The sequence below is a fragment of the Sceloporus occidentalis genome, unplaced genomic scaffold (assembly GCF_023333645.1).
Source record: "Sceloporus occidentalis isolate IW3139 unplaced genomic scaffold, rSceOcc1.0.p SCAF_4, whole genome shotgun sequence".
NCBI lineage: Eukaryota > Metazoa > Chordata > Lepidosauria > Squamata > Phrynosomatidae > Sceloporus > Sceloporus occidentalis.
The window spans coordinates 135,175,168-135,201,272 of record NW_028316984.1 but is presented as its reverse complement, the minus strand read 5'-3'; the positions used below and the strand labels follow the sequence as shown (position 1 = coordinate 135,201,272).

The 26,105-nt window shown below is 43.4% G+C and overlaps 1 protein-coding gene across 2 annotated transcripts; it reads left to right on the top strand.

Annotated features, from left to right (window-relative positions):
- Positions 1–8,422: 8,422 nt before the first annotated feature.
- ACP2 (acid phosphatase 2, lysosomal) lies at positions 8,423–22,441 on the top strand. 2 transcript variants are annotated; one of them, XM_089521593.1, is made up of 11 exons: positions 8,423–8,627; positions 11,157–11,252; positions 11,941–12,027; positions 14,162–14,314; positions 15,177–15,275; positions 15,367–15,456; positions 18,683–18,815; positions 18,905–18,993; positions 19,726–19,832; positions 20,341–20,516; positions 20,608–22,441. In XM_089521593.1, exons 1-11 carry the CDS (start codon positions 8,472–8,474, stop codon positions 20,742–20,744), a joined length of 1,323 nt encoding a protein of 440 aa, XP_089377719.1. In that variant the 5' UTR covers positions 8,423–8,471; the 3' UTR covers positions 20,745–22,441. The 2 variants fall into 2 exon arrangements, with proteins under 2 accessions (XP_089377719.1, XP_089377720.1); XM_089521594.1 differs by lacking the exons at positions 15,177–15,275; positions 15,367–15,456.
- The last annotated feature ends 3,664 nt before the right edge of the window (positions 22,442–26,105 follow it).

The following is a 26,105-nucleotide window of genomic DNA, read 5'->3' as shown; positions in this document are numbered from 1 at the left end:
AAGAGACCACAAGGGCCATCCAGTCCAATCCCCTGCCATGCAGGAAATCTAAATCAAAGCATCTCTGATAGATGGTCATCCAGCCTCTGTTTAAAGACCTCCAAGGAGGGAGACTCCACTACACTCCAAGGGAGTGTGTTCCACTGTCGAACAGCCCTTACTGTCAGGAAGTTCTTCCTAATGTTGAGGTGGAATCTCTTTTCCTGGAGCTTGCATCCATTGTTCCGAGTCCTAGTCTCTGGAGCAGCAGAAAACAAGCTAGCTCCCTCCTGAATATGACACCCCTTCAGGGCTATCATATCACCTCTTAATCTTCTTTTCTTCAGGCTAAACATCCCCAGCTCCCTAAGTCGTTCCTTATAGGACATGGTTTCCAGACCCTTCACCATTTTAGTTGCCCTCCTTTGGTCACGCTCCAGTTTCTCAATGTTCTTTTTGAATTGTGGTGCCCAGAACTGGACACAATATTCCAGGTGGAGTCTGACCAAAGCAGAATAGAGTGGCACTATTACTTCCCTTGATCTAGACATTGTACTTTTATTGATGTAGCCTAAAATAGCTTTGGCCTTTTTAGCTGCTGCATCGCACTGTTGACTCATGTTCAACTTGTGGTCTACTTGGACTCCCAGATCCCTTTGACACGTATGAGTCTCTCGTTCAGCCAGGTGTCCCCCATCTTATATCTGTGCATTTCATTTTTCCGCCCTAAGTGCAGAACCTTATATTTCTCTATGTTGAATTTCATTTTGTCAGCTTTGGCCCAACTTTCTAGTCTATTCAAGTCATTTTCAATTTTGATCCTTTCCTCTGGGGTAGTAGCTACTCCCCCTAATTTGGTGTCATCTGCATTTTGGTTATGTATCTGAGGTGACAAGTTCAGTTTTTATGGTCACAGGGGAGTTTATCACACGGGAGGAATGTCTCTTAATTTTGAATGAAAAGAAAGTGGGACCAGAACGCATTCACGTGAATTTGCTAGTTCAGCGAATTTATGTGAATTCAAATTGTGTTCGAACTTTCCATTGCCCGAAAATAGCTTGCCATTGCCCAAAATTGCATGTGATCACTTCTCACACAATAATGTGAAACCCCATGATTGCATTCGGATTGCCTTCCCATTGCCCGAAATTGCATGTGGTAGTCTATCATGCAATAACATTAAACCTCATGATTGCGTTCGGATTGCCTTTGGATTATACTTCCAATTTCCCTTGTCTGATAAACTCCTAGGGAACAAGTCAGAAAGAACAATGTTGCCTGAAGCCAAGGTGAGTAGATAACCATCTAAATGGTGGGGGGAATATTAGAAGGCTATTGGAATTCAGGAAGGAGTTGTGATGAACTGGCCAAGAGAGCCCTCATGAGGCTGAGCAGTTAGCTAATATTATAATGTGTGTAGTTTGCCAGGAAACTATTGTCTCTCTTCAATCCACTATTGATGAACTGGAGTCTGTGCATATGGGCTAATCTTCTGCCCTCAGGGGTGGCCAAGGAACATGTTCCATCTCCAGTGCAGGATAAATTCATCTGTCCATCCAGTTGGGATCTGTGCTTGGAATGGAAAGGGGTGCCATCCTATCCTTTGTCTCATATAGTAAAATATATTAGTTCAGTCCTGATTTCTTTCATGATCTCAGGACACAAGTTGCCCTGTCTTTAAAAAAATGGCTGTTCTCCCATAAATCCTACCTTTCTCCCATAAACTTACTCCTTTTTCAGAGGAGTTAATACTGTAGGTGTCTTCAGTTTGTATTCTTTACATGTTTCTATACTGGTTCTTCCCTCTTTTTTCCCTTACTGGAATAAATCTGTTAAGGAAGAAAAAATAAAAGAAGTGCCTAATTGTTAGCAATAGGAGCCTTCTGTCTGAAAGCCCCCTCTGCATATGATCTTTAACATGGTATCATTGATCTAATTTGTTCATTATACAAACATACACATTCAAACATTAAAAGGTCTAATTTTGCTACTAGCTAAACATGCATTGGACTGCTCTGTATGAATTATCAATCTAATAGTGCTGTTGTGTGGGCAAAACAGATTATGATAGTTGTAAAGGTTTCAGCAAGCCACGACCTCTTTCTTTACTCAAAATAATGATATATAGAATGTATATAATTAAAATTGTGATATATAAATAATTGTATACCTTCATTTTTCAATTCCAATTGCAATTGCTTAAAAACACAAGATAATGTTGTATCAGCTATCCTAAAATAAGTGGAAAATAGCATTAGTTAAAATAACACAAACATCCAGCATTCATGCTATGCTAGTTAGGCATCTCAGCATTTCAGTTCAGTCACATCTGGAGGGCCACATCATTCTCACCTTGATTTAAATCCTAGGAAGTGTGCTTAAGATTTGAGCGTTTGTTTCAGATTTCAGTGTGCAGGTAGAAGTGGAGGAAGATTCTGAGGAACACTTCAGGCTACTCTTGGATGAAGTGTGCATTAAATCATAAAAATTGAGTCTTTGAAGAGTGTTCATTGTACAGTACTCACTTTTTAATTAACTTATATTACTAATGGAAATGTGATCATAGAATCATAGAGTTAGAAGAGACTTCAAGGGCCATCCAGTCCAACCCCCTGCCATGCAGGAAGACACAATCAAAACACCCCTGACAGATGGCTGTCTAGCCTCTCTTTAAAAACCTCCAAAGAAGGAGGCTCCACCACTCTCTGAGGCAGCATGTCCCACTGTCAAACAGCTCTTATCATTAGGAAGTTATTCTTAATGTTTATGTGGAATCTCTTTTCCTGTGGTTTGAATCCATTTCTCCATGTCCTTCATTTCTAGGGCACCAGAAACATGTTGCTGTGTCAGTCTGTGGTAAAGAGTCTTGTTGGATCAGACCAAAGGCATAGGCTAGTCCAGTAAAAAGCCCAGAAATAGAACACGAGATCGATAGCTCTCTCCTGCTATCATTTCCCTGCAACTGATCTTCAGCGGTATAATGCTGGCAATAGTGCAGAACATGCATCACTAGATGATACTCTTGTGCTCCACAAATTTATCTAATACCTGTGTCAAGGATGGGGGCCATTTCCTAAAGATCCCCAGTGTTGAATTCTCATGGCCGTTGTACACTGAATTGATGTTTTCATTAGACTGTACCCTATAACCCCAAGTTCTCTCTCTGATCAACCACAGTGATCTCAGACCTCATCAGCATATATATGAAGCTAGGAATTATCCCCCCTCCATCCTATCTATCACTTTACACTTTTTCATTAACTATTGAATTTGAAGGGACTCTTTTAGAGTTCTTTGCAATGAGGTGGTGATGTTTTTTTACCATCCTGAATACATTGCTGTTGTGTTGTCAGCAAACTTGGCCACCTCACTGCTCACTCCCAATTGCAGATCATTTGTGAATTTGTCCATTCACAAAAGCACCAGTCCCAAAAGGGATCCTTGAAGGCCTCCTATTTTTTGCATCCTCCCATCCTGAGAACTTCCCAGTTCTTGTTAATATCTGCTTCCTGTTTTTCCAGCTCAGGGTCAGCATAAGAACCATCTCTTCTTTTGGGGAGGTGGGGGCTGCCTGACACAGCCTTGCCAAATCAAGGTGCATAGTATCCAGAAGCAGTCAATTGTTTTGGCACATGTGGCAGAAAGTCCCTCAAGCACCTGGCTATAAAAATATGATGACAGTAAATAATATACAATTTGCTGCCCTTTCATGACATCCAAAATCTACTACCTGGGCAGCTGCTTCTCTCTCTGCCTAATGGCCAGCCTAGTTCCAATTGCACAGACATATAAAAGAACTAGTCCTCTTATGCCATAACTCAGGAGCCTCTGATGAAAGTATTTGTTAAAAAGCTATTTGAAAATGCAGGAATATAATATTTACTGGATACATTTTCATCTGAAATATAACCTATAGCACCAGGTATTACTTGGTAGTTTCTCATCCAAGTACTAAGCAGAGCTGACCCTGCTTAGCTTGGTGCCGTTAGGGTATTTAGGGACAGTCAAAAACACTCCTCCATACTCCTGGCATAAGAAAACCCTTTGAAGTTAAGGGGGTCTCTATAAGACTAGGGATGCCATATCCCGCCTGCAGGCGGGGCAATCCCGCTTTTGACGGTCCTGGCCTGGTCCCAGTCCGGTTTCCCGCCAAAAGCAGGACTGCCCCGCCCGCGGCCACCCACCTCCTCCTCCTCCGCCTCCTCTGCCCCCACACGCGCCCTGCTTATGCCACTTCTGCGCGACCATGCTGGGTGCTTGCCTTGGCCCCCGCCGGCAGGCAGCTCAGGTGGAGGCAGGGAAGGAGGAGGCGGAGGGCCCGCCCAAGCTGCCTCTATAGCCCTGTGCGCAGGCGCACAAGCAGGGGCGAGTGTGCGCTGCCGCCGGCTGGGGCCAAGGCAAGTGTCCAGCGCGGTCGCGCAGAAGCGCGCGAGGCGGAGGCAGAGGAGGAGGCGGAGGTGCCTGCCTGCCTTGGCGCACTCCCCGTCCGCGCGCACCGGCAGCAGGCAGGCAGCCACCCACCTCCTCTTCTGCCTCCGCCTCGCGCACTTCTGCACGACCGCGCTGGGCACTTGCCTTGGCCCCGGCCGGCGGCAGCGCACACTCACCCCTGCTTGTGCGCCTGCGTGCGGGGCTATAAACGCAGAGGAGGAGGAGGAGGAGGAGGAGGTGGCTGCCTGCCTGCCGCTGGAGTGCACAGAGGGGGAGTGCGCCAAGGCGGAGGAGGAGGAGGAGGAGGAGGAGGAGGAGGAGGAGGAGGAGGAGGAGGAGGGAGGAGGAGGGATGAAGGAGGAGGAAGAAGGGGAGGAGGAGGGGGGAAGGAGGAGGAAGAAGAGGAGGAGGAGGAGGGAGAAGAAGAGGAGGAGGAGGAAGGAGGAGGGGGGGAAGGAGGAGGAAGAAGAGGAGGAGGAGGGGGAAGGAGGAGGAAGAAGAGGAGGAGGAAGGAGGAAGGTGGAAGGTGGAAGGAGGAGGAGGATTTCCATTCCATTTATACAGGTTTGCTTTGTTTTAATAATGATACTGGTGATGGTGATGGTGGTGGTGGTGGTGGTGGTATTGATATCAGCAAGCCTCTGAGGTGATTTTTACAAACTCATGCACAGTGAAGAAAAACCACAGTCCCTTGACCAAGTACACACTTCTGAGAAGTAGAGTTGAACCCGAGGGCAAATCACTTCTTGTGAAACCACCTTGACATGTTCAATATGCATAGCCATGTGAACCCATGTTCAGTGTGAAACCCAAAGAGTTTGGTTATGCAATAAGCCTCTGAAATATGCAAGAGATTGCCATGTTAAGTAAAGCCATGTTCAATGCCCAAATGTGCTGTTGTGTGTTTTGGAATGGGGAGAGGGATGGTTTGGCCAGAAAGGGAAGTACATTTCTGCCATCTGTCTAGGAATAATGCCCAAATGTCCTCCATTTTGATCATGCCTAAGAAACATGCATTTATATTAACATTTTTTTAAAAAAAATCCATTTTTGTGTGTCCTCCATTTTTAAAACTGTCCTCCATTTGTAGGGGAAATTGTCCTACATTTGTCCTACATTTGTCCCAATTTGGAGGTCCTGACTTATGGCAACCCTATATAAGACAGACAACTTGAACACACACACCATCCACATACTAATCAAAATTTTTACAAAATGAGTAAGATAGGATGTGCATTTTAATATTAGGCATTCTTCTGCTTAGTAATCTTCTCTTTAATAGTGTTTTCACCATTTTATCCAGAAAGCTATAAAACTAGTTGGTCTGTAATTTCCTGTGCTAACCTCATAAAATTTTATGAGCTACTGTTCCAGTCCTCTGGTACAGAGTCCAATCTTAGGGGAAGGTTGAATATTTTTGTTAGAAGACCATCAGTTGCTAGCAGAACTATTCAAGAACACAAAGGATCCACTCAGCCTTTCCATAATGTCTTAATACATATTTATTACACATCTAATGGTCCAACTACCTCCTCAGCTGTTTTTTGTTTCTGGAGTATTTAAACACTGTCCATTCTTGCTGTCATTTTTAGTAATATGCTCTTCAGATGATGACATAATCACCACTATCATAATTTCTGCTGCTGGGCTGCTGCTGCTATGCTTATATTACTTTCATTTTTGGTGCAAGCTTCTTCTCATCTGACCATGACTTCAGCTGCCTTTTCATTAACCATGCCAGCATCTTCTGTGACCTTTTCCAGATTTGTATATCATATATCCTTTGGCTATATAATAATGGCCATGGAAGAGCTACAAGAATTCATCCTAGATAATGAGAAAATTGAAATAATCAAAAAGTTCCGATACACTGGATCAAATATTGTCCAGAAGGTAGATTGCCGTCAAGAAATGAGAGGCAGGTGAGAGAAATGGTAAGGGCAGCAATGAAAGAACTAGTCAAGATCATAAAGCGTAAAGATATAACTCTGAACACTAAAGTTCGATTCTCAGCTCAGTCATGGAACCACTGGCTGACCTTGGGCAAGTCACACTATCTCGGCTTCAGAGGATGGCAATGGCAGACCTCGTCTGAATAAATATTGTGGGGAAACGGGAAACCCCATGATAGGGTTGCTCTTAGGGTAACCAACTTGAAATCAATCTGACAGGGTTACTGCCTTCAAAAATGCATTGCAAGTGGTTATAGGAAATAGGCAGAATAGTCTAGGAAGTACAGCAGGCGTATTTCTGGCACAGATGCCATCACAGTTCATTCCTTCAAATCATAGGGTTTTCTTGGCAAGACATGTTCAGAAGTGATTGCCATTGCCATCTTCTGAGGCTGAGACAGTATCACTTGCCCAAGGTCACTCTGTAGGTTTACACAGCCTAGGTTCCACTACACCATGCTGACTCTGATTAATTTATCAATTTCAAGTCGAAGGCTTTCATGGCCAGCATCCATAGTTTGTTGTGGGTTTTTTGGGCTATGTAGCCATGTACTAGAAGAGTTTATTCCTGACGTTCAGAGAAGATGCCAGCCACAGATGCTGGCGAAATGTCAGGAATAAACTCTTCTAGAACATGGCCATATAGCCTGAAAACCCACAATAAACAATTTATCAATTATTTTTTTCATTTACATCCCACCATTCCTTTTCTTCCACTGCAGAAACACTATGGCATCGCTTGAACTGCCAAGGCTGTGGGATTCAGGTGGTTTGTAGCTTACTTGTGGGAGCGCTTTCCTCCGTACAATCCACCCTACACACTCAGGTCCTCTGGGAAGAATTTACTGCAGCCAAGGAAGACCAGGTTGGCTGTGGTTACCCAGAGGGCCTTCTCATCTGCCACTCCTAAATTATGGAATGACCTACTGGAAGAGCTCCGACACATTACCTCTCTTGATGCCTTTAAAAAGGCGGTCAAGATGGATCTCTTCCGGCAGGCCTTCTCTGACTGACCATCACACTGATATGGGTTGCCTTTTGATCTGCCCCAAGGTGCCTTGCTTCAAATATTTTTATTTTAATCAATTTTAAGCTGCATTTCAGAAGGTTATCTTTTTAATCTAAAGTTAGGAGATAAGGGGGCTATGTAATTTTAGTTGCTGTACTTACTCATGTATAAGTCTAGAAATTTAGGTCAAAAATTGACCCAAAAAAACTGAGTTGACTTATCCACAGGTCAATGTAAGTACTGCATTTTAACTCTTATTTAAAAGAAGGAACTATCCCCTGGTGAAAAGCAAAAGTATAATATGAGAAGCACTGACCCCTTCCCCTCTAGTCTTTCATCCATCCAACGTTAAGAGTAAGCACAAAGAGTTATATCTGCTGGAGTTTTGTAAGTTCTTTGGCACTATTTTCCTCTGCTTCGTCCTTTAGATCCTTTGCTAGATGCCCCTACGTTTTGCCCTTGACTTAGTCACGAGTCATAACAAAATTTATAATTTCGGCCCAAAAACTTGCCCTCGACTTATACATGAGGTCGACTTGTAGTCAAGTATCTACGGTATGTACGTATTGTGTATTTCACTTCTGTATTTTTATTGTAACCCGCCTAGATCCTTCTGGAGAGGCGGGATATAAATAAAAAAATTATTATTATTATTATTATTATTTGGCTGTGGCACCAGAGCAGAGGCTTGAGCCATGGCAATTCTTCAAGGGGATGACTTCTGCAGTGTGGATGCAGCCATAGTTGCAGCAGGGGAAGATGCAGCTTCTCAGCCACCTGCTGGGGGTGCATTAATAGCATTTCCTCTGGTGCAATTTAGCAAATTTGCACACATTTCCCTGTTCCTGCTTAGTGGCTTTGCTGTTGCAACCATTTGGTGGGGGGCACAACTGTGTGGCAGGGAGGGTGCAGAAACCTTGATGCCCTCTTGCTCCAAATCCCAGGGAACAGGCCAAAGGGCGAGGAGGGGGGCGCCTTTGCCTCGTCAGCTGTGGCTACTACTGAGCATGCCCGGGTGCATGGAGCATGCTCACTGTTTGCAAAGCAGGGCTCTGCAACCAGGAACGTCTCTGGAGGGAGGCGCAGGAAGAAGAGAGACCATGGAGGAGAGGGGCTGCCCCAAGCAGTGCTGCCGGAGAAGCCCCCCTCTTCCTCCTGCTTCTCCTCCTCCTCCTCTCCTTCTTCTGATGGGTCTTCTTCTGGGGCTCCTGGCCCTGCCACTCGCCCAGGGACGCAACCTCCGCTTTGTGACCCTGGTGAGTCTCTCTTTCTTTGGGAGTCTGGGCAGGCTTTAGTAGGGGAAGGAAAAAGGGGGGCCCAGCAGGGGCCATGGGCTTGTTTTGGGGGGCTTCCAGGAACATCTCAGGACAGGCAGGGGTGTCCCCACACAGCCAAGGAGGACCCAGCACCACAAGGTGTAGGACAACCCAGGGAAATGGAGGACACAAAGACCAAGCTAGGAACACTCTTATAAAGGTCAGTTCGTGCATCCACAAACATGCTCTACATGGAAGACTTTTTTGGACCTAGACTGAATGTTGGGATGAAGGACTTGTCCTGGGAAAAAGGCGGACCTCTGTGACCACAGGGTGACCAGGTGTCCTCATTGCAAAGGAGGGCAAGGCACCACGAAATGGAGGGCACTCAAGGAAAATGGAGGACCTGATCAAAGACAAAGCTAGAAACACTCCCTATAGAAATATAACCTGATGCTTCTACATAGAAGACTTTTGGGAATTTCCTCCTGGGCAGAAGGTTGGGATGGAGGACCTGTCCTGGGAAAAGGAGGACCTCTGGACACACTGTAACCACAGGGGACCAGATGTACTTATTGCAAAGGAGGACAAGGCACCACAAAAAACATTACTATAAATTGATCTTCTTAATCATGCTCAAAATGGAGGACCCTTTTGAATTCCTCCTGGATAGAGGGTTGGAATGGAGGACAGATCCTGGGAAAAGAGGACTCAAGTCTGATCACCCTACTGCGTACAAAAAACAAACATAGAGGGGGAGAAGAAACAAAAATCTTGTATTAGGCTGCATCCACACTGCAGGAATAATCCGGTTTGACACCACGTTAGCTACCATGGATCAGTGCTGTGGAATCTTGGGAATTGTAGTTTGTTGTGGCACCAGAGTTCTTTGGCAGAGAAGGCTAAGTGTCTCACAAAACCGCAGTTCCCAGAATTCCAAAGGCAGTTAAAGTGGTGTCAAACTGGATTATTTCTGCAGTGAAGATGAAGCCTTAATCTCAAAATTGACAACATGCTATTTTAGCCAGCTTTGACATCATCTGGTTTTGTGAGGCCAGCCTTCTGTGTCAGAGAGCTCTGGTGCCACAAGATACATTTCCCAGGATTCCATAGCACTGAGTCATGTTAGTTAAAGCGGTGTCAAACTGAATTATTTCTGTAGTGTAGTCTGCCATGTAAAAAACATTTTAAAAAGGGTCATCCCCCCTCAAAATCTGGCAGAAACCATTCTTTGCATTCACTTTCTCTTTTGAGATGTCCTGGGTGCATTTGGGTGAAGCCTTTCTGTTTCCCTTCCCTTTGTGGGTTGCTGGGATGAACTGAGCTGAGAGTGTGGCCACACTTTCTGTCCTGTCAAAAATACCAAAACACCAGAGGGTTTGGCTGGTCATTATAATGGTTATCCTGAGTATATAACAGGAATCAGAGATGAGCCAAGGAGAAATGACAAGAGTGTAGCAGGACCTTAAAAGCGAACAGGTTTCTTATGCTCCAGCTGGCTTGTAACGTTTAAACAGACCATTTATTCCAGACATCAGCCAAGATTTTTGCATCCTTTATTGTGCATAGCAGTGCTGCCAGCTCTTAGCAACACACTTTCCTAACCTCAGGGCAAGTGGAGGAAAATTACAGACTCCAGTCATCAATGGAGGAAGAAGCCAAGTACACGTGTACAAAGTCCAACTTACGGCTACCTGTAGCATAGTGGTTCGAGTGTTGGACTATGACTCTGGAGACCAAGGTTTGAGTCCCAGCTTGGCCATGAAACCCACTGGGTGACCTTGAGCAAGTCATACGCTCTCAGCTTCAAGAGAAGGCAATGTTAAACCCCCTCTGAACGAATCTTGCCAAGATAATCCCATGATAGGTTCACTTTAGGGTCGTCATAAGTCAGAAATGACTTGAACACACATCACAACAATGCAGAATCTGGATGTTTCCAAGGCTGCCTTTTCTTCCTCTAGCCAGAAAGAGAAGACTCTCCCACAAACACAACATAAACAATCAAATGAGACTAATATGGAGAACTTGGGAGCCAGTGTAACATAGTGGTTGGAGTGTTGAAATGTGACTCTGGAGAGCAGGGTTCAATTCCATCTCAGCCATTAAGCCCACTGGGTGACCATGGGTAAGTCACATGCTCTCAGCCTCAGAGGATGGCAATGGCACGCGTGCACACACACACACACACACACACACACACACACACACACACCACTTTGAAGAAACCTGTCAAGAGAACCCTATGATAGTTTCACCTTGAGATTGCCATAAATTGGAAACGACTTGAAGGCATGCAACAACAACAAAAGGCAAATCGTATCATGGAGTTTTCTTGGCAAGATTTGTTCAGAGGAGGTTGGCCATTGCCTCGCCCTGAGGCTGCAAGAGTGTGACTTGCTCAAGGTCTCCCAAAGGGTTTCCATCACCAAACTGGGTAGGAATTGACAAAACATACAGGGATGAGATAAAAGGGCCAAATGGAGTATTTAGACCCCTTTGGTGATGGCACATTGTTCTGGTTTTCAGCTGTATCGTCATGGAGATCGCTCCCCAGTGAAGACATATCCCCGAGACCCTTATCAGGAAAATGCCTGGCCCCAGGGATTTGGACAGCTGTCTCAGGTGGGTATCCCATGAAGAACTCAAGAGCTCCAGAGCAGCAATGTTCTGGTACAGAGCTTAGAAAAATTACTTTGAAGAAGAAGCATCAGACAAGGTGTTTGTTTCATATTCTCCACGGAGAGCCAGTCTGAGGCGTCCTCTTTTGTTGGTGATCTTTGAGAAGAGCTATTGTTGGTACTCCATTTCTTTTCTTGTTACTCTCCCAGGAAGCCACCGTCTTTTCATATTAGAGCAAGTGGTTGTGTATTCCACATCTATATTGCATTTGATTTATTTTAAAAGTGAAATAAACATGTAGTAGATGGACAGACAGATAGAGAGGTCAGGGTCCACCTGCTTCATCCATGTCAAGGATGTTTTTTGTTAACATTTCCTGCATCAACAGTATTAAAACTGTAACTTGCTGGAGAGATCTTGTAGTACCTTTGAGACTAACTGAAAGAAAGAAATTGGCAGCTTGAACTTTTGTCGACTTCCTCAGATGCATTTGGATGCTCATGCTGCCAACTTCTTTCTTTCAATTAGTCTCAAAGGTGCTACAGGAGCTCTCTACATACTGATTCTACAGACTAACACCGCTTGAATTTGTAACTGTTGCTTTTACTGTAAGTCCTGTGTTGTTTTTTTACAAGATGGCAATAAAACCTGCTTGGTTGTTATGTTAATCTGTTGCTGTTGACATACATAGGAAGGGATGCGGCAACAGTGGGACTTGGGCCAAGCCCTTCGAAGGCGTTACAATGGATTTCTCAATGCCTCGTACAATAGACAAGAGGTTAGTGTATCATCCTAAATTATTAGCGGTGTTATCAGCATGCTTTTTCTCCTGTTCCTTTTTGCAAATCTGCATGTTCTCATCCTTTTCCTAACTATATTGTGCCGAGGAAGATTACAAAAGGTAATGCATAATTTCATTAAAACTATTTGCCAAGTCCTTATGTCAGTTAAAATAGCAGAGGAACAACAAACACTTGCTAACTGGGGCAAGAGAATGACGTAAAAGAGAGCCAAAAGAAGAGCATATCTGGATCTGAATGAACATTATTTGGTAACATGAAACCACTGCAAGCAATCAAAGGGAAGGGTAAATACTGTAAAACTTTTTTTTCTGGAGTGTAGATCAGATTGAGAGCCAGTGTGATGTAGTGGCTTGAACGTTGGAGTATGATCCTAGAGAACATAGTTCGAATCCTTGCTCAGCCATGAAACCTATTGTGTGATCCTGGGCAAGTCACATACACACAGCCTCAGAGGATGGCAATGGCAAATCCCCTCTGAAGAAACTTGCCAAGAAAACTCCCAATAGGTTTCCCTTGGAGTCACTATTGACCTGAAGGTACACAACAAAAACAACAATAGATCAGATTATTTGCTGCTGCTGCAAAGGAGAAAGGAAGGGACCCCATCTGAACATATCTTTTTAATCTTCCTCACAGGAAAAGATCAAGAGCTCTCAGGTGATTTGGCCAGTAATTTTCCATTGCTTCAGCAATGAAGACAGATAATAAATCAGGCTCAATGAAGTGAATTAAGCAAAAGATAACAGCACTCTGCCCTTCTCAAAGGCTGTGTTGGAAATTAGAGATTTATGATGACAAGGTTGATTTACCACAGGATTAAAAAAAGAAGAAGACCCAGTCCAACTGGATTGTTAACTTTCTTCTGCCTGTTTTTCTTTTAACTCACTCTTAATACCAGTCAATGACCTGTTTAAAATTTGCATATATTTAAATAAATAGCATGAAAATAAACAGTGGTCTCATTTTAATCCCCTTGGAACATGGCTATACTACACCAAAAACATACAAAAATTGTATGTTTTTAAAAGGTGCCTTCCTTTTCCAGAGTTGCTGCAACAGCACTCTCAAGTGTGCGTAGTGATCATTTGCCCATACCCTTGAAGATAAGGCGAGATACCAATCCTAACTCATGTCTATTGCTTCTTTTAGGCATTCAGCCTGAACATATGTAGATGCAAAATGGCCAGGAATATATGTACCAACCTCACCCCAATATCCCTGGAAATTCATCTGAATATTCTTCAGACTTTTGGACATGAGAATATTAAGGGATATCATATGTGGGAGTATTGAGGATGGGGCTGGATGGCATGTGCTTTCCCATGAAGTTTGTGCCCTCTCACATTCTGGCTCAGCTACAATTACCTTCTAGTTTTACCACTGTCTAGTTCAGATTCCATGTCTAATAACTGAGACATCATGTTGTCTACCTCACTCACTACTACTACTTTAAGCCTTTAACAACATTCCTGTATTTCAGAGCTGTATTTCCCAGTTAAAACAGATATAGATTAAAAATTAAAACAGATACGGATAAAAGTTCATATCATGAGTTAAAATATAAGTAAAGTATCAATAGAATTCAAAGCAATTTAAAATCATCACCATTAAAAAGGGAAGAAGAAAAATGGAGGCAATACAGCATATTCTTAAAGGTCCTTTCTTTATGAGCAACCACTTCTTAGTTCTGTCAAAACAAAAAGAACAATAAAAATGTTCATGTAGATAGCAAAGAGGGTGCCAGCAAAGGGATAGAGAGAAGAGCCTTCTTATAAGATGGTCTAAACATGGTCTGGCTCATTGGGACCCATACCATATTGAGCTTTATAGGAAATGACCAGCATTTTTAATTGCGAAATACACCAGTAGCCAGTGGTGCTGTTGTAACAAGAGAGTTGTATGTAATAGAGTTCCCATTTTAATTCTCAACTTTCTACAAAACAACAGATTCTCATGAAACTGCTTGCTCGAATCAGGTTATTGTGGGTTTATCCAGTGCATATCTTGTCTAGAGTAGAACCAGACCCACTTCTTGATCCTGGAAAAAGCTGAGAACATTAGTGACTGTAATGACACATGCTCCTTGCATTTGTTTCTCTACTCTGACAGATCTTCATACGCAGCACGGATTTTGATCGGACCCTGATGAGTGCTGAGGCTAATCTGGCAGGACTGTACCCTCCAGAAGGGCAGCAGATTTTCAGACCTAATGTTTCTTGGCAGCCCATTCCTGTTCACACAGTACCCGATTCTATGGAGCGGGTGAGTTACTTTCAGACCAAGAATAATGGTCTGCTTGACTCAAGAAATATTTCCCTTGCATTCTTTCCATCTGTACCAAACTGTGCAATTCTGCTTCATCATCCTGATTTTGGGGGGTGGGGGGTGTCTTTCCAGATATTGTTTGACTGCAACTATTAGATGTAGTCAGCATAGGGAGGACTGAAGGATGGGTACTGCAGTCTGAATTGTAGCTGGAGGGCTATACATTAACCATTGGTGCCCTAGAGATGTCTTATTTTGGAGCAAGATACAGTTCATGAAACCCAATACATAGATCCATCCTCAGATAGAAATAACTCCTTAGGGAAAGTAGCCCCTAAATAAAAAAAAGATGCTCCAAAGTTAGTATTGATCAGGGGTAGGCAACCTGCGGCCTGCGGGCCGGATGTGGCCCGGCAAGGCCTTGGGACCGGCCCCAGCCCGGTCCTGCCGCCGATTGCCACCGGAGTCGTTGGCCTCTTGCATGAGGGCGTGGGGCCTTTGGTCTATCAGGAGGAGGCGGGCAAGGGGGGGCAAGCGGCGGGCAAGGGGGGCAATTGTCTATAGAATCCTCCGAAACATGCATTTATATTTTAAAAAAAAATTAATCAGCAAATTTTTTTGCGTGTCCTCCATTTTTTTTAAAAAAAAAATGTCCTCCATTTGAAAATTTTGTCCCACATTTGTCCCGGTTTATTTATTTATTTATTTTAAAATTATTTAATTATTTATTTTTTGGCTTCGGCCCCCCAGTTGTCTGAGGGACAGCAACCTGGCCCCCGGCTCAAAAAGGTTGCCTACCCCTGGTATTGATTATATGGATGAATTTGTGTTCAGACCCATCTGTTTTGCCTCTGTCCAGCTCCTGAAGTTTCCTTTATCTCACTGTCCTCGCTATGAACAACTGCAAAATGAAACCCGGCACACAGCAGAATATGTGAATAAAACCACTGAAAACATGGTATGAGGGGCTCCATTAAGCTTACTCGTTTTTAAAAAACAATCTTCAGGGGTCACAAAAAATTGAATGATTCTATTTCTTTCTCCTGTAGCACTTCTTGGAAATGGTGGCAAATATGACAGGAATCCAGGATGTTTCCCTTGAATCTGTCTGGAGTGTATATGACACACTTTTCTGTGAGGTGAGTGGCCTGACCCCTGCTCATTTCCTTAAGAAAAACACAGGCACATCATTGCCTGTAACTGCCTGCGATTTTCTCTAGTCTTAAAGGGCCTCTTAAAATGACTATTGCAAGGTTGTTATGGAGCATTTTCAAAGCCTGTCTTGAGCTGAAGTGCTTTCTAGCATTGCTCAACTATTTTATACAATGTATTTGATATCTACCTGAGGAAGATATCGAATCTATAGCTTGGGTCCTGAATTCCCACAGGTGGAGCTCTACTCATGATAGAAGCAAAGGTGGGGGTGCCTTTTCCTAATCTGCCCTTTTTAATGCAGGGTCTGAATCTGCTGTAAAGGCTTAGGGAACCCTACAAAACAGTGTTTCTGTAGTGAACAAACCTCACTTTCTAGCAATGAACTGAAAGTTTTTCTGCAAATGAAAGACTATCTGTTCAGGGAAGAGGTATTTTGGATCAAAATAAATGCATAAATATCTTGTTCAAAGTATATCACTCTCTTGCATAACAAAACAAAACTGAATAGAATAGAATAGAATCCAGGGTTCGAATATGATGGGAACAGACTTGACTTTCTATGATAGCCAGTTTCTGACTTTACCTGAATAGACTCTTAGGAGTATCCCTAAGTTTCTCTCATATGAGTAAATGGTTTCCCTTCCTGTGGGATAAAGCAGTCCATTGGTGAATACAATTGCAGTTAGGGCTAAACCTGTACCTTCCTCCTACCTTATAGGTGGGAATACCTCATGGAAAGAGGTTTGCATCTATGTGTGCAAATAGATGCATGGCAGTCTTTCTCAGATCCTGCAAAATTGGTACCTTTCTTCCAGTAAAATGTCACTATCGTAACAGGCCTTTTCTAGCATCACATTTTTCAAAAAGGTAGGTGGCAGTGCTGGCCGATGTAGGTTATTCCCTTGGGCTTTTCTTCTGCATTTTCCATTTCTTTTAAAGCATTCGGTTTTAGTGTTCTCTTCGGCAGAACATATACTAAAGCAGGGGTAGGCAACCTTTTTGAGCTGGGGGCCGGGTTGCTGTCCCTCAGACAACTGGGGGGCCGAAGCTAAAAAATAAATAATTAAATACTTTTTTAAAAAAATTAAATAAATAAATAAACTGGGACAAATGTAGGACAACATTTTCAAATGGAGGGCACTTTTTAAATAAAAAATGGAGGACACGCGAAAAAATTTGCTGATTTTTTAAAAAATGTTAATATAAATGCATGCTTCTGAGGAGTCTATAGACAATTGTCCCCCTTGCCCCTGCGCGCGAGAGGCCAAAGGCCCTGGCGGCAATCGGCGGCAGGACGGGGCTGGGGCCGGTCCCAAGGCCTCGCCGGACCGCATCCGGCCCGCGGGCCGCAGGTTGCCTACCCCTGTACTAAAGCATTCATTTTTGTAAGTTTTCTATGGCTGCAACAACCTATGGCCACCACTCATGGGCATTAGGGGCAATCATTTTGCCTAATAGCAAAAACAGTCATTTAAAGAATTTGCAGTTGTGCCTCTCCTCTTTAGGCATTTTCGAGGAATGACAACAATCCCTCCTTATATATATCCTTCTTTGACTGTCCAGATTACAAGCTTAGAAAACTGTCAATAAATGCACACTGAGCAATAAGTTGTGGGAAGGGGTGCTGAAAACAGGCCTTGCAGGGTAGGCAAGTATAACCTGGCCTTCCACAACAGATGTTCTGCAATATAGCTCCCCATCATCCCAGATAACTGGCCTTGTTGGCTGGGGATGATGGTAACTGTAGCCCCAAAACATCAGAAAGGACACCAGCTTGATGAGGGCTATCATAAGCCCTTGACAATCTTAAAGTTGTTTGTCCTTGAACTTCCCTCTTGCCTTTGCATCAGCTGACAGCTCTTACTAGACTAATTTTCCATTGAATCATCAGCCCTATGCTGCTAGGTCAAACAAGCCAATAGTTTCAAGCTTTTGCCTTCCTGCCACCCACAAATTAGCAAGAAAATTTTCATAATCTTCCAGATTGCTGTAGCCTAATTGAGCCATGATTGGAAAACAGGGCTCTCCCATATGGCTCAATTGTAGTTTCAAACTACACTGAAAAATGATGTAACTGAAAGCAACCAGAATAGCCCTAATGTTTCTTTCTATTATTATAACATCTGTAAGTGAATTCCAAGATAAATGAGAAGACATTTCACCCATCACAAAAGCTATAACATTGAAGGACTTTTCCCTACGTCTATTTAATTGTTAAGCCAGAGAGGTACCAAGAGATTTTCCATGTCAAACTAAAAAGCAGATATGAGTCCTGAAACTTTATCAGTATGAGTTACCAACATTATTGTTAAAGACAGCTTCAAACCCGAAAACCTAGAAGTCCATGCAAATATTATTCCATGTTTTTATCATTTAGATTTTGGGTGGATGGAAAAGATGAGGCATGCTGCATATGCAGTGGAACTTTATGCTATTTGCTATCAAGTCAAATTTTACGTATGGAGACCCTGTGAATAAGAAACCTCCAAGAGATGGCCCTGTTATTAACAGCTCTGTTGAGGTCTTGCAGACTCAGAGCCATAGCTTCCTTTATTGAGTCATTCCAGCTGAATGTGGTCCTGTTCTTTTCCTTCTGCCTTCAGCTTTCCCTAGCAATATAACTTTTTCCAGTGAATCAGGATATGTCCAAAGTACAATAGCCCCAGTTTACTCATTTTGACGTCTAGGGAGAATTCAGGCTTAATTTGCTCTCAGTGCATTTGCTTTGCTTTGCTTTGGCAATCCATGGTATATCCATAGAATTTTCCTCCAGAATCACATTTCAAATGAATTGATGTTTGTTTGTTTTGACACCTTTCTTCACTGTTCAGCTTTCACATTCATAGACAGGAATACAAAGCACTGTGCATGGATGAAACTGATTATAGTATTAAATGACCTATCTTTACCCTTCAGGAACTTCTTCTGATTCCTTCATAGCTTCCATTGCAAGTGTTGATTGTCTTTTGTAACAGTTTTGATGTGTTCATCACAGCACAGCTTTATAAGTGCAGCCATGGTCCTGGTTAAGAAATGGAAGCTCACAAGGCAAAGGTTTACCGTGTACGGTGCAGCAAGCTTGTGAGATTCTAGACTAAATAGTTCCACCACATTGAATTTACACATGTATGTATTTACACATACATGTCTATATTCACATTATTTGTTGCACAGGGTGCCAGTGACTTTTCCCTTGTTTTATTTTCACAGAGAACACACAAAATGCATCTGCCAGCTTGGGTTACTCCTAATGTGATGACTCAGCTGAAGCAGTTGAAGGACTTTAGCTTTGATTTCCTTTTTGGGATTCACAGGCGGGTGGAGAAAGCTCGTCTTCAGGGTGGTAAGTGAAGGAGAAAGGGAAGTAGCTTCAAGAATAATTGGGGGAATATCTAAAGAATTGAAATCTAATAACTTCCTCTCTTTCTGCAGGAGTCCTTCTGGCTCAAATAAGAAAAAACCTGACTCTAGCTATGAATGCCTCTGCACCCTCCCACTTGAAAATGCTTATGTACTCAGCAGTAAGTTTGTCTGTGGGATCTGTATTTAACTTCTTCCTGATCTCACCTTCCCCTCTCCTCTATCTTTCCCCAGCTGATTAGGCAAATGTTGTACATAGTTTCTCTCCTATTATATATAAAACAAAGAATATGCAAACCAGCACTTCCATTTCTTTGCAATAAAACATTGCCTACCCTTTGCATTCTGTACATAAACACACATAGGCCCAAAACAGACAGGCAAAGTAAAGCACCTTCCGGGTGCTTTGGGGGCATGGTGTTCAAATGATGTATGCCTCCAAACCGCCCAGGAGCTGTGCTGAGGCCACCTAAGAGGCCTGAACCCAGCCAAAAAAGGAGTGGCAAAAAAACTGCTCCTGCAGCGGCCAGCCTTAGGACCACAGCATCCAGTCATTGCAGTCCCACAGTGATTGGGGTGGGGGCGGCCCCTGGCCACTCCTTTTGCCTTGTCTGCTTGATCCCATAGTTTCTGCACTTGCATATGTTATATGCAGGAAACAGAAGTCCCCTTAGCACCAGACAGTTCTGTCAATTCATATTTTCAAATGTTCTTCCCAGTTTATTTCTCTTTTCACAACTGAAATTGGATGTTAATTGTTCTACCATGGCTCTGGAACCTGCTTTTTCTTTTCTACTTCAGGAGTCTCTGCCAGTTTTTCTCTTTCAGAGTTGTTTTAGATCTCTTTCCATGCATGCAGAGGGGAATGAACCACACTTTTCTTCTTTTCTCAGCATGACACCACTCTTGTGGCACTACAGATGGCGCTAGATGTTTACAATGGGAAGCAAGCACCATATGCTTCATGTCATATATTTGAGCTATACCAAGAAGATGATGGGTGAGAGCTTTGTTAAGAGGATCAGATGAAATACTTGCATAAACCATCATATACAACTGATTTCTCAGCCTTCTGTATCTTCAGTTTTGCTCAGATTTTCACATTTTGTGTTAAAAGTATGGGTTGTAGTCTTAGGATGAAACAGTAATTAGGCTTTCTTTGCCTTTCGCTGTAGGAGTTACAGACACAAGTAAAGTTGCTTTCCATCATTTCCAATTATTTTGGGGCTGAATGGAAGGTAACAGTGGCAACAGAACTTTGATATAGTTAACATGAGTGGACTCTCTGATAAATATGAAAACATACCAACAGCTTTATCCTAAAGAAAAATCAATAAGTACCTTCCAGTTTAAAGGCAGTCTTTTCCCTTGCTCTCAAATAAAGGCGTGTAACTAACCATCTCTTAATTGCTAGCATTACTTAGTTAGAAAAAGCTGGACAGAAAACATAATGGAAAACAGATGACAAATTATTAATCATTCCTTTCATGCTTCTCCTTTGTTCCTAGAAACTATTCAGTGGAGATGTTCTTTCGGAATGAGAGTGGAAAAAAGCCTTACCCACTGCTGCTACCTGGATGTGAACAGCGCTGCCCCCTGCCAAAATTCCTGCATCTCACAGACCCTGTTATTCCACAGGACTGGAAACAGGAATGTCAGATAGCAAACACTATGAAAGATACTGGTGAGTGGGTGCTGCTGTGCTGGATGAACCAAAGAACATATGAGAATTTGAATGTCATAGCCAAACTTATTATACATTTCTCTGTTTGCAGAACTTATCGTGGGTTTGGCTGTCTGTGGATCTATTCTTTTCCTGCTTATTATCCTGCTCCTGACAGTACTCTTCCGTGTGAAGTCACAACCTCCTGGCTACCGTCATATTTCCGACGAAGGAGAGGAACAGCCTTGACAATTGCTCCAGCCCCTTCTGGGGCAGCAAGAGGAAACAGCATTTCCCCCAGGAACAAGAGGGGATTCTTTCAGTGACTAAGGGGTGAAACAGACGGGCAGGAAGGAGCAGCCAGAACCTGCTCCTGTCCCGATTGCCCCGGGGCCATGGCAAACACATGCCACGACCCGAGTGTGCCTCTTAGTGGGGTCACAAATGGACCACGGAAAGGAGTGGGAAAGATCCACTCTTTTTGAGCTGGTTTTGGGCCACCTTAGGCCATCCTGGCGTAGCTTCCAGGGGTGTGCATCACCTAAACACTACGCCCTCGGGGCAGCCAGAACTTGCCACCATCTGCCCGTCTGTTTCAGGTCCAAGTGTAATTTTGGTTTGCCTTGATTGCTATTTTTAAGCCAAAAGGCCCAATACCTAATGGTGGAGCTCCTGTGTCCATCAGTTGTAGTCCGCCTACCAGCTGCATAATGCAGTTTATTTGGAGTGAAATTTCAGCAAGAGTTTGGGTTGCTATTTTGCAGTATGTCATAAGTTCAATCAAGGACACAATCCTACTTACTTACCAATATGCTGTTTATATTCTCCTACTGGTCCAGAAGGGGCAGGCTTTCCATTTGAATCATTTTGTGCAATCTAGTACAGTGGGTTCTTTGTGTGCACGGGATCCATTCCAGACCCCCCATCCTCCCACATATGGAAAAAAATACAGGATCGCAAGTCCCGTTTGTTTCAGTGGTCACACCCTCCTGTGCGCGGCATTGTAACATCTGAAACTTGCCGTCCACATAAGGTTAAGACTGCGGATGGCAAGCTCGCAGATGGGGCAGGCGCACTGTAGTTATAACTTGTACAGCTCTTCCTAATTGTGGGAAAGGGGCCTGATGCTAAACCAGCAATAACTGGCTTCTCCAGCTGAGTCAATAACTGGGAATCAAACCACTACTTCTCTTGAAGTACAGCGTCTGGCTGCAATCCTAAACACTCTAGAGAGTAAACCTCAATGGACCAGGGATTTCCTTCCAAGTAAACATGCACTAGATTGTGCTGTTATCTGTTAGAACATTTTAAAGAGAAAGATGGGACTGGACCAAATCAGCCCTTTCTGTGATGGATGCTGCTTGTGATGAGACTTCAATACAAGTGCAATATATCAGAGAGATAGCTTCTTTCACCCACTACATAATCCAGTTTTTTAATCATCATTGCATTAACTGATGCTGTCACTTGATACAGGCACTACTTTTGGCACTACAGGATCTTACGATGGTGAGAAACCTGAAAAGCTCTGTATCTTCACTAAATACCCTCCATATGTTAATTCCCCCCCCCCCCCCCAAGACCCTGTATATGGAATTGTCACCAGGCTACAGATGTAATACAGATCTGCCAAGAAGTTGGGCAGCTTAGCTTGGAAGCTATCCCCATTTGTATTTTTCTTTGCTAATCACCTAAACTGCATGGCATGGCTCCTGCAGGTCGGGAAGCAAGCCTGGACTCAAAGGAAGTCCAGAAGAGTAGCTGCCACAAATGGGTCAACTACCTATACACTGATTTCCTACAGCCAAAGTAGCAAATCAAGAGGGCTTTGGTACATATGGGAGAAAATAGGTGTCTACAATGTATTCATTGACTTGCTGATTGATCTTTCTATATCGATCTATTGATCTTAGCCTTTTTGCATTAAAAATTAAGGTGGAACTGGATTCTTGTTCCTTCTTCCTGTGCTGGGGTGTTGAAGCTGAATTTCAATTTACTGCACTAGACGTCTTTTTGCATCATAGTTAAAAGTAATGAGGGTTCTATTTAGGAAACATTTTCTCCAGTGAAGAGTTCAGCTTCTAAGCAGACCTGGTTTATTTATACCACTGTTGGCTTTTTATGTTGTATGTCAATGAATATTTATAGAAGGATCTCTAAAACATGGGGCACTCTGTTCTTCACATTTGCAAAAAAATCAATAGTGTGAACATCTTAAAATTCTTAAAAAAAAAGAAAAAAGAACCAAGCTTAAATAATGAGAGTAGAACTTGGCATGGAAGAGAAGAGGATGTGCTTAAGACAGCAGTTGAACCACACAGACAAGTCTCAATTCGTGTTGCTGCAATTTGCAGTACTTCAGATTTACAGTGTGTCTCCAGAAATAAATAAATAATGGTTTCTCCAAGCATTCTTGTGGTTGACTGAAATGAGAGAGGGGACAAGGAAGTGATGAGACTGAAACCAGAAAGTGAGGCTGTTTGGTGTTTTGATGTAGAATTTTTAGCAGAAAAGGTGACGGGACATTTTCTATTACACTTGTCCCTCCCTATTTGCTAGGGTTAAGGGCACAAGACCCCTGTGAATATGGAAAAACTGCAAATAACAAAACACCTTGTTTTTACTTGAGAGGACACCTCGCTAGGAATCTCTGGGTCCTCCAATGCAACTCTGTAGTCAACATCCAACAGACACTAACCATAGAACTGCACTGGAGGAGCTATAAATGCCTAGTAGAGTATTTCTAAGAAACTAGGTCTTTCAGTGCAACTTTTAGTTAAAGTGGATCACAGAGTTGCACTGGAGGGCCTAGATATTCTTAGAGAGAATATATTAATCAAATCTGAATAATCAAAGCCGCAAATATGGAGGGATGAGTGTACCGCCCAGACTGGGGGAATGGGAAGCAAGAACAGAGCAACTGCAGTCTTGGCATTACTGGAAGGAAGGGGTTTTCTTTCCTTGCTTAGAGGGGGAAGCAGGGGTAAGGAAGAAACTGTAGTTTTGGGGGTTGTTCCCACTAGGTGAAACCCCACGTTCTGAATTGAATCCAAGGAGTGGCGTTCCTATTAGGATCCGATTTAAACCTAGAACGGTTCTAGAGCAACCCGCAATCGTCCCCACTACAAATCGAATCGTAGAGCGGGATAAAAATTTAAATCGAATTTTCCTCATTTAACGCGTGTTAAAAAAACACTAGGGTCCGACCTACGTTTTTCCCTTGATTCGAGTTAGGAACCGGAGTATTTAAATAGGAACGACAGCCTTTGAATCGTGTTAGATGGATGGGAGGAGCGGACTGCGATGGGGTTGGCCTTGGGGGAGTTGCCCTTTCTGTCCCCATCCGTCGTGGCTGTGGCCATTTTTGCTTCCCTCACCCCTTTGTCCGCTGTGGTCTTTCAATAACAAGTGGATTGCAACCTCCCCTCTGTGTGGGGAGAGCCCATTTCTAACGGAGGAGAGGCAGGAAGGGAAGGCTCCTCTCGAAGAGGCATTCCCTGCCCGCTTGGGCTCTGATCTCGCCCAGACAGGGAAGGGAAGGCTCCTCGCGAGGAGGCATCTGATCTCGCCCAGGCAAGGAAGGGCTCTGATCAATGGGGGGGGGGGGAATAGAGCCTTTCTCCCTCCATTTCTCAAATGGAATCTGCCTTCTCCTCCAACCCTGGAAAGAGAATCTTTGGGAAGAGTGCTCCCTCCCTGCTTTTCCAGCAGCCTCCTTCATTGATCTCTGGGCTCTCTGAAGGGATTCTCCCTGGCTGTCTTTTGGGAGACATGAAGAGGGGATGCTGTCATGGAAAACCTATCCCATAGTTCCTCTGGAAAGAGCTTGGGTTTCTTAAATTCGCTTTGCCAGAAGCCTCCCCCATTGATCTCTGGGCTCTCTGAAGGGATTCTCCCTGGCTATCTTTTGGGAGACATGAAGAGGGGATGCTGTCATGGAAAACCTATCCCATAGTTCCTCTGGAAAGAGCTTGGGTTTCTTAAATTCGCTTTGCCAGAAGCCTCCCCCATTGATCTCTGGGCTCTCTGAAGGGATTCTCCCTGGCTGTCTTTTGGGAGACATGAAGAGGGGATGCTGTCATGGAAAACCTATCCCATAGTTCCTCTGGAAAGAGCTTGGGTTTCTTAAATTCGCTTTGCCAGAAGCCTCCCCCATTGATCTCTGGGCTCTCTGAAGGGATTCTCCCTGGCTGTCTTTTGGGAGACATGAAGAGGGGATGCTGTCATGCAAAACCTATCCCATAGTTCCTCTGGAAAGAGCTTGGGTTTCCTAAATTCGCTTTCCTAAATTCGCTAAATTCACAAACAGTCAATGAAATGGAAACGATGCCAAAAGATAAATCGCTTCCAAATATTCCGGATTAACGTTACGTCATTCTGACGTACTATTGATTGACAGCTCCAAATAAGGTATGGAGGAGAAGAATCGCTTTATTTAAACATCGATTTCATGCCAAGTAGGAACGCTTGCAGGTAAAAACTTCGATTTAAATAACCAGATGGGAACGATGAACAAAGCGATTCGGATAGCGGGATAAGAACAGTGTTATTTTGAATCGATTTTATTAAAAACGTTGTATTTTAAATCATTTCAAATCTTAAGTGGGAACAACCCCTTGGTGTGTCTGAAGGCATTTCTTCTGCTTGCTTAGGTGGGAGCTTAGCAACTGAAGTCTGCTTTCTTCACCTGGCAAAGCTACTGGAAGGGTCAGCAGGAAATGTGCTGCTTTTCCTCCTGTTGTGCCCTCTGCACTGGATGCAAAAGACACAGGGGGACTGCCTCTCTCCTGATGTACTTTCTCCACCTGGGAAGCCTTCTAGAAAAGCAGAACAGTTCTCAATAGTTGCCTTCTGCCTATGTGCTCCTCTGAAGAGGAACTGTCATCCAATGGCAAGCCAGCTCACCCCAACCAAGCCCACTTGGGAACATCAGTTGCTGACTCATCTGGTGCCTCTGAAGAGCAGCTGCACCCTTCTCTGGAAAATGTAAGCTATGATTTTTATGCTTTAAACTGGTGGTGGGCTGAGAAAAATCTCTAACTCTATGGCTACTATCCAAATACATTCACTGACCTCCAGTTATTCCTTATGGAAGTGGCTTCCCTCATTTATGCCAATCTAAATTTACATTGCAAGTACAGGAACATAACTCTGACATAAATCAAGACCCTTGATTTCAGTAAGGCCTTTGAGAAGGTTCCCCATGACATTTTTGCAAACAAGCTAGTAAAATATGGGTTAGACAAGGCAACTGCTAAATGGATTTGAAATTGGTTGACCGGCTGAACCCAAAGGGTGCTCAGCAATGGCTCCTCTTTATCTTGGAGAGAAGTGATCAGTGGGGTCTCACAGGCTTCTGTCCTGGGCCCAGTGCTATTCAACTTCTTTAGCAATGACTTAGATGAAAGAATAGAGGGCATGTTTATCAAATTTGCAGATGACACCAATTTAGGAGGAATAGCTAATACTCCAGAGGACAGGATCAAAATTCAAAATAACCTTAATAGATTAGAAATCTGGGCCAAAGCTAACAAAATGAATTTCAACACAGAGAAATGTAAGATACTGCACTTAGGACAAAAAAATTAAATGCATAGATATAGGATGGGG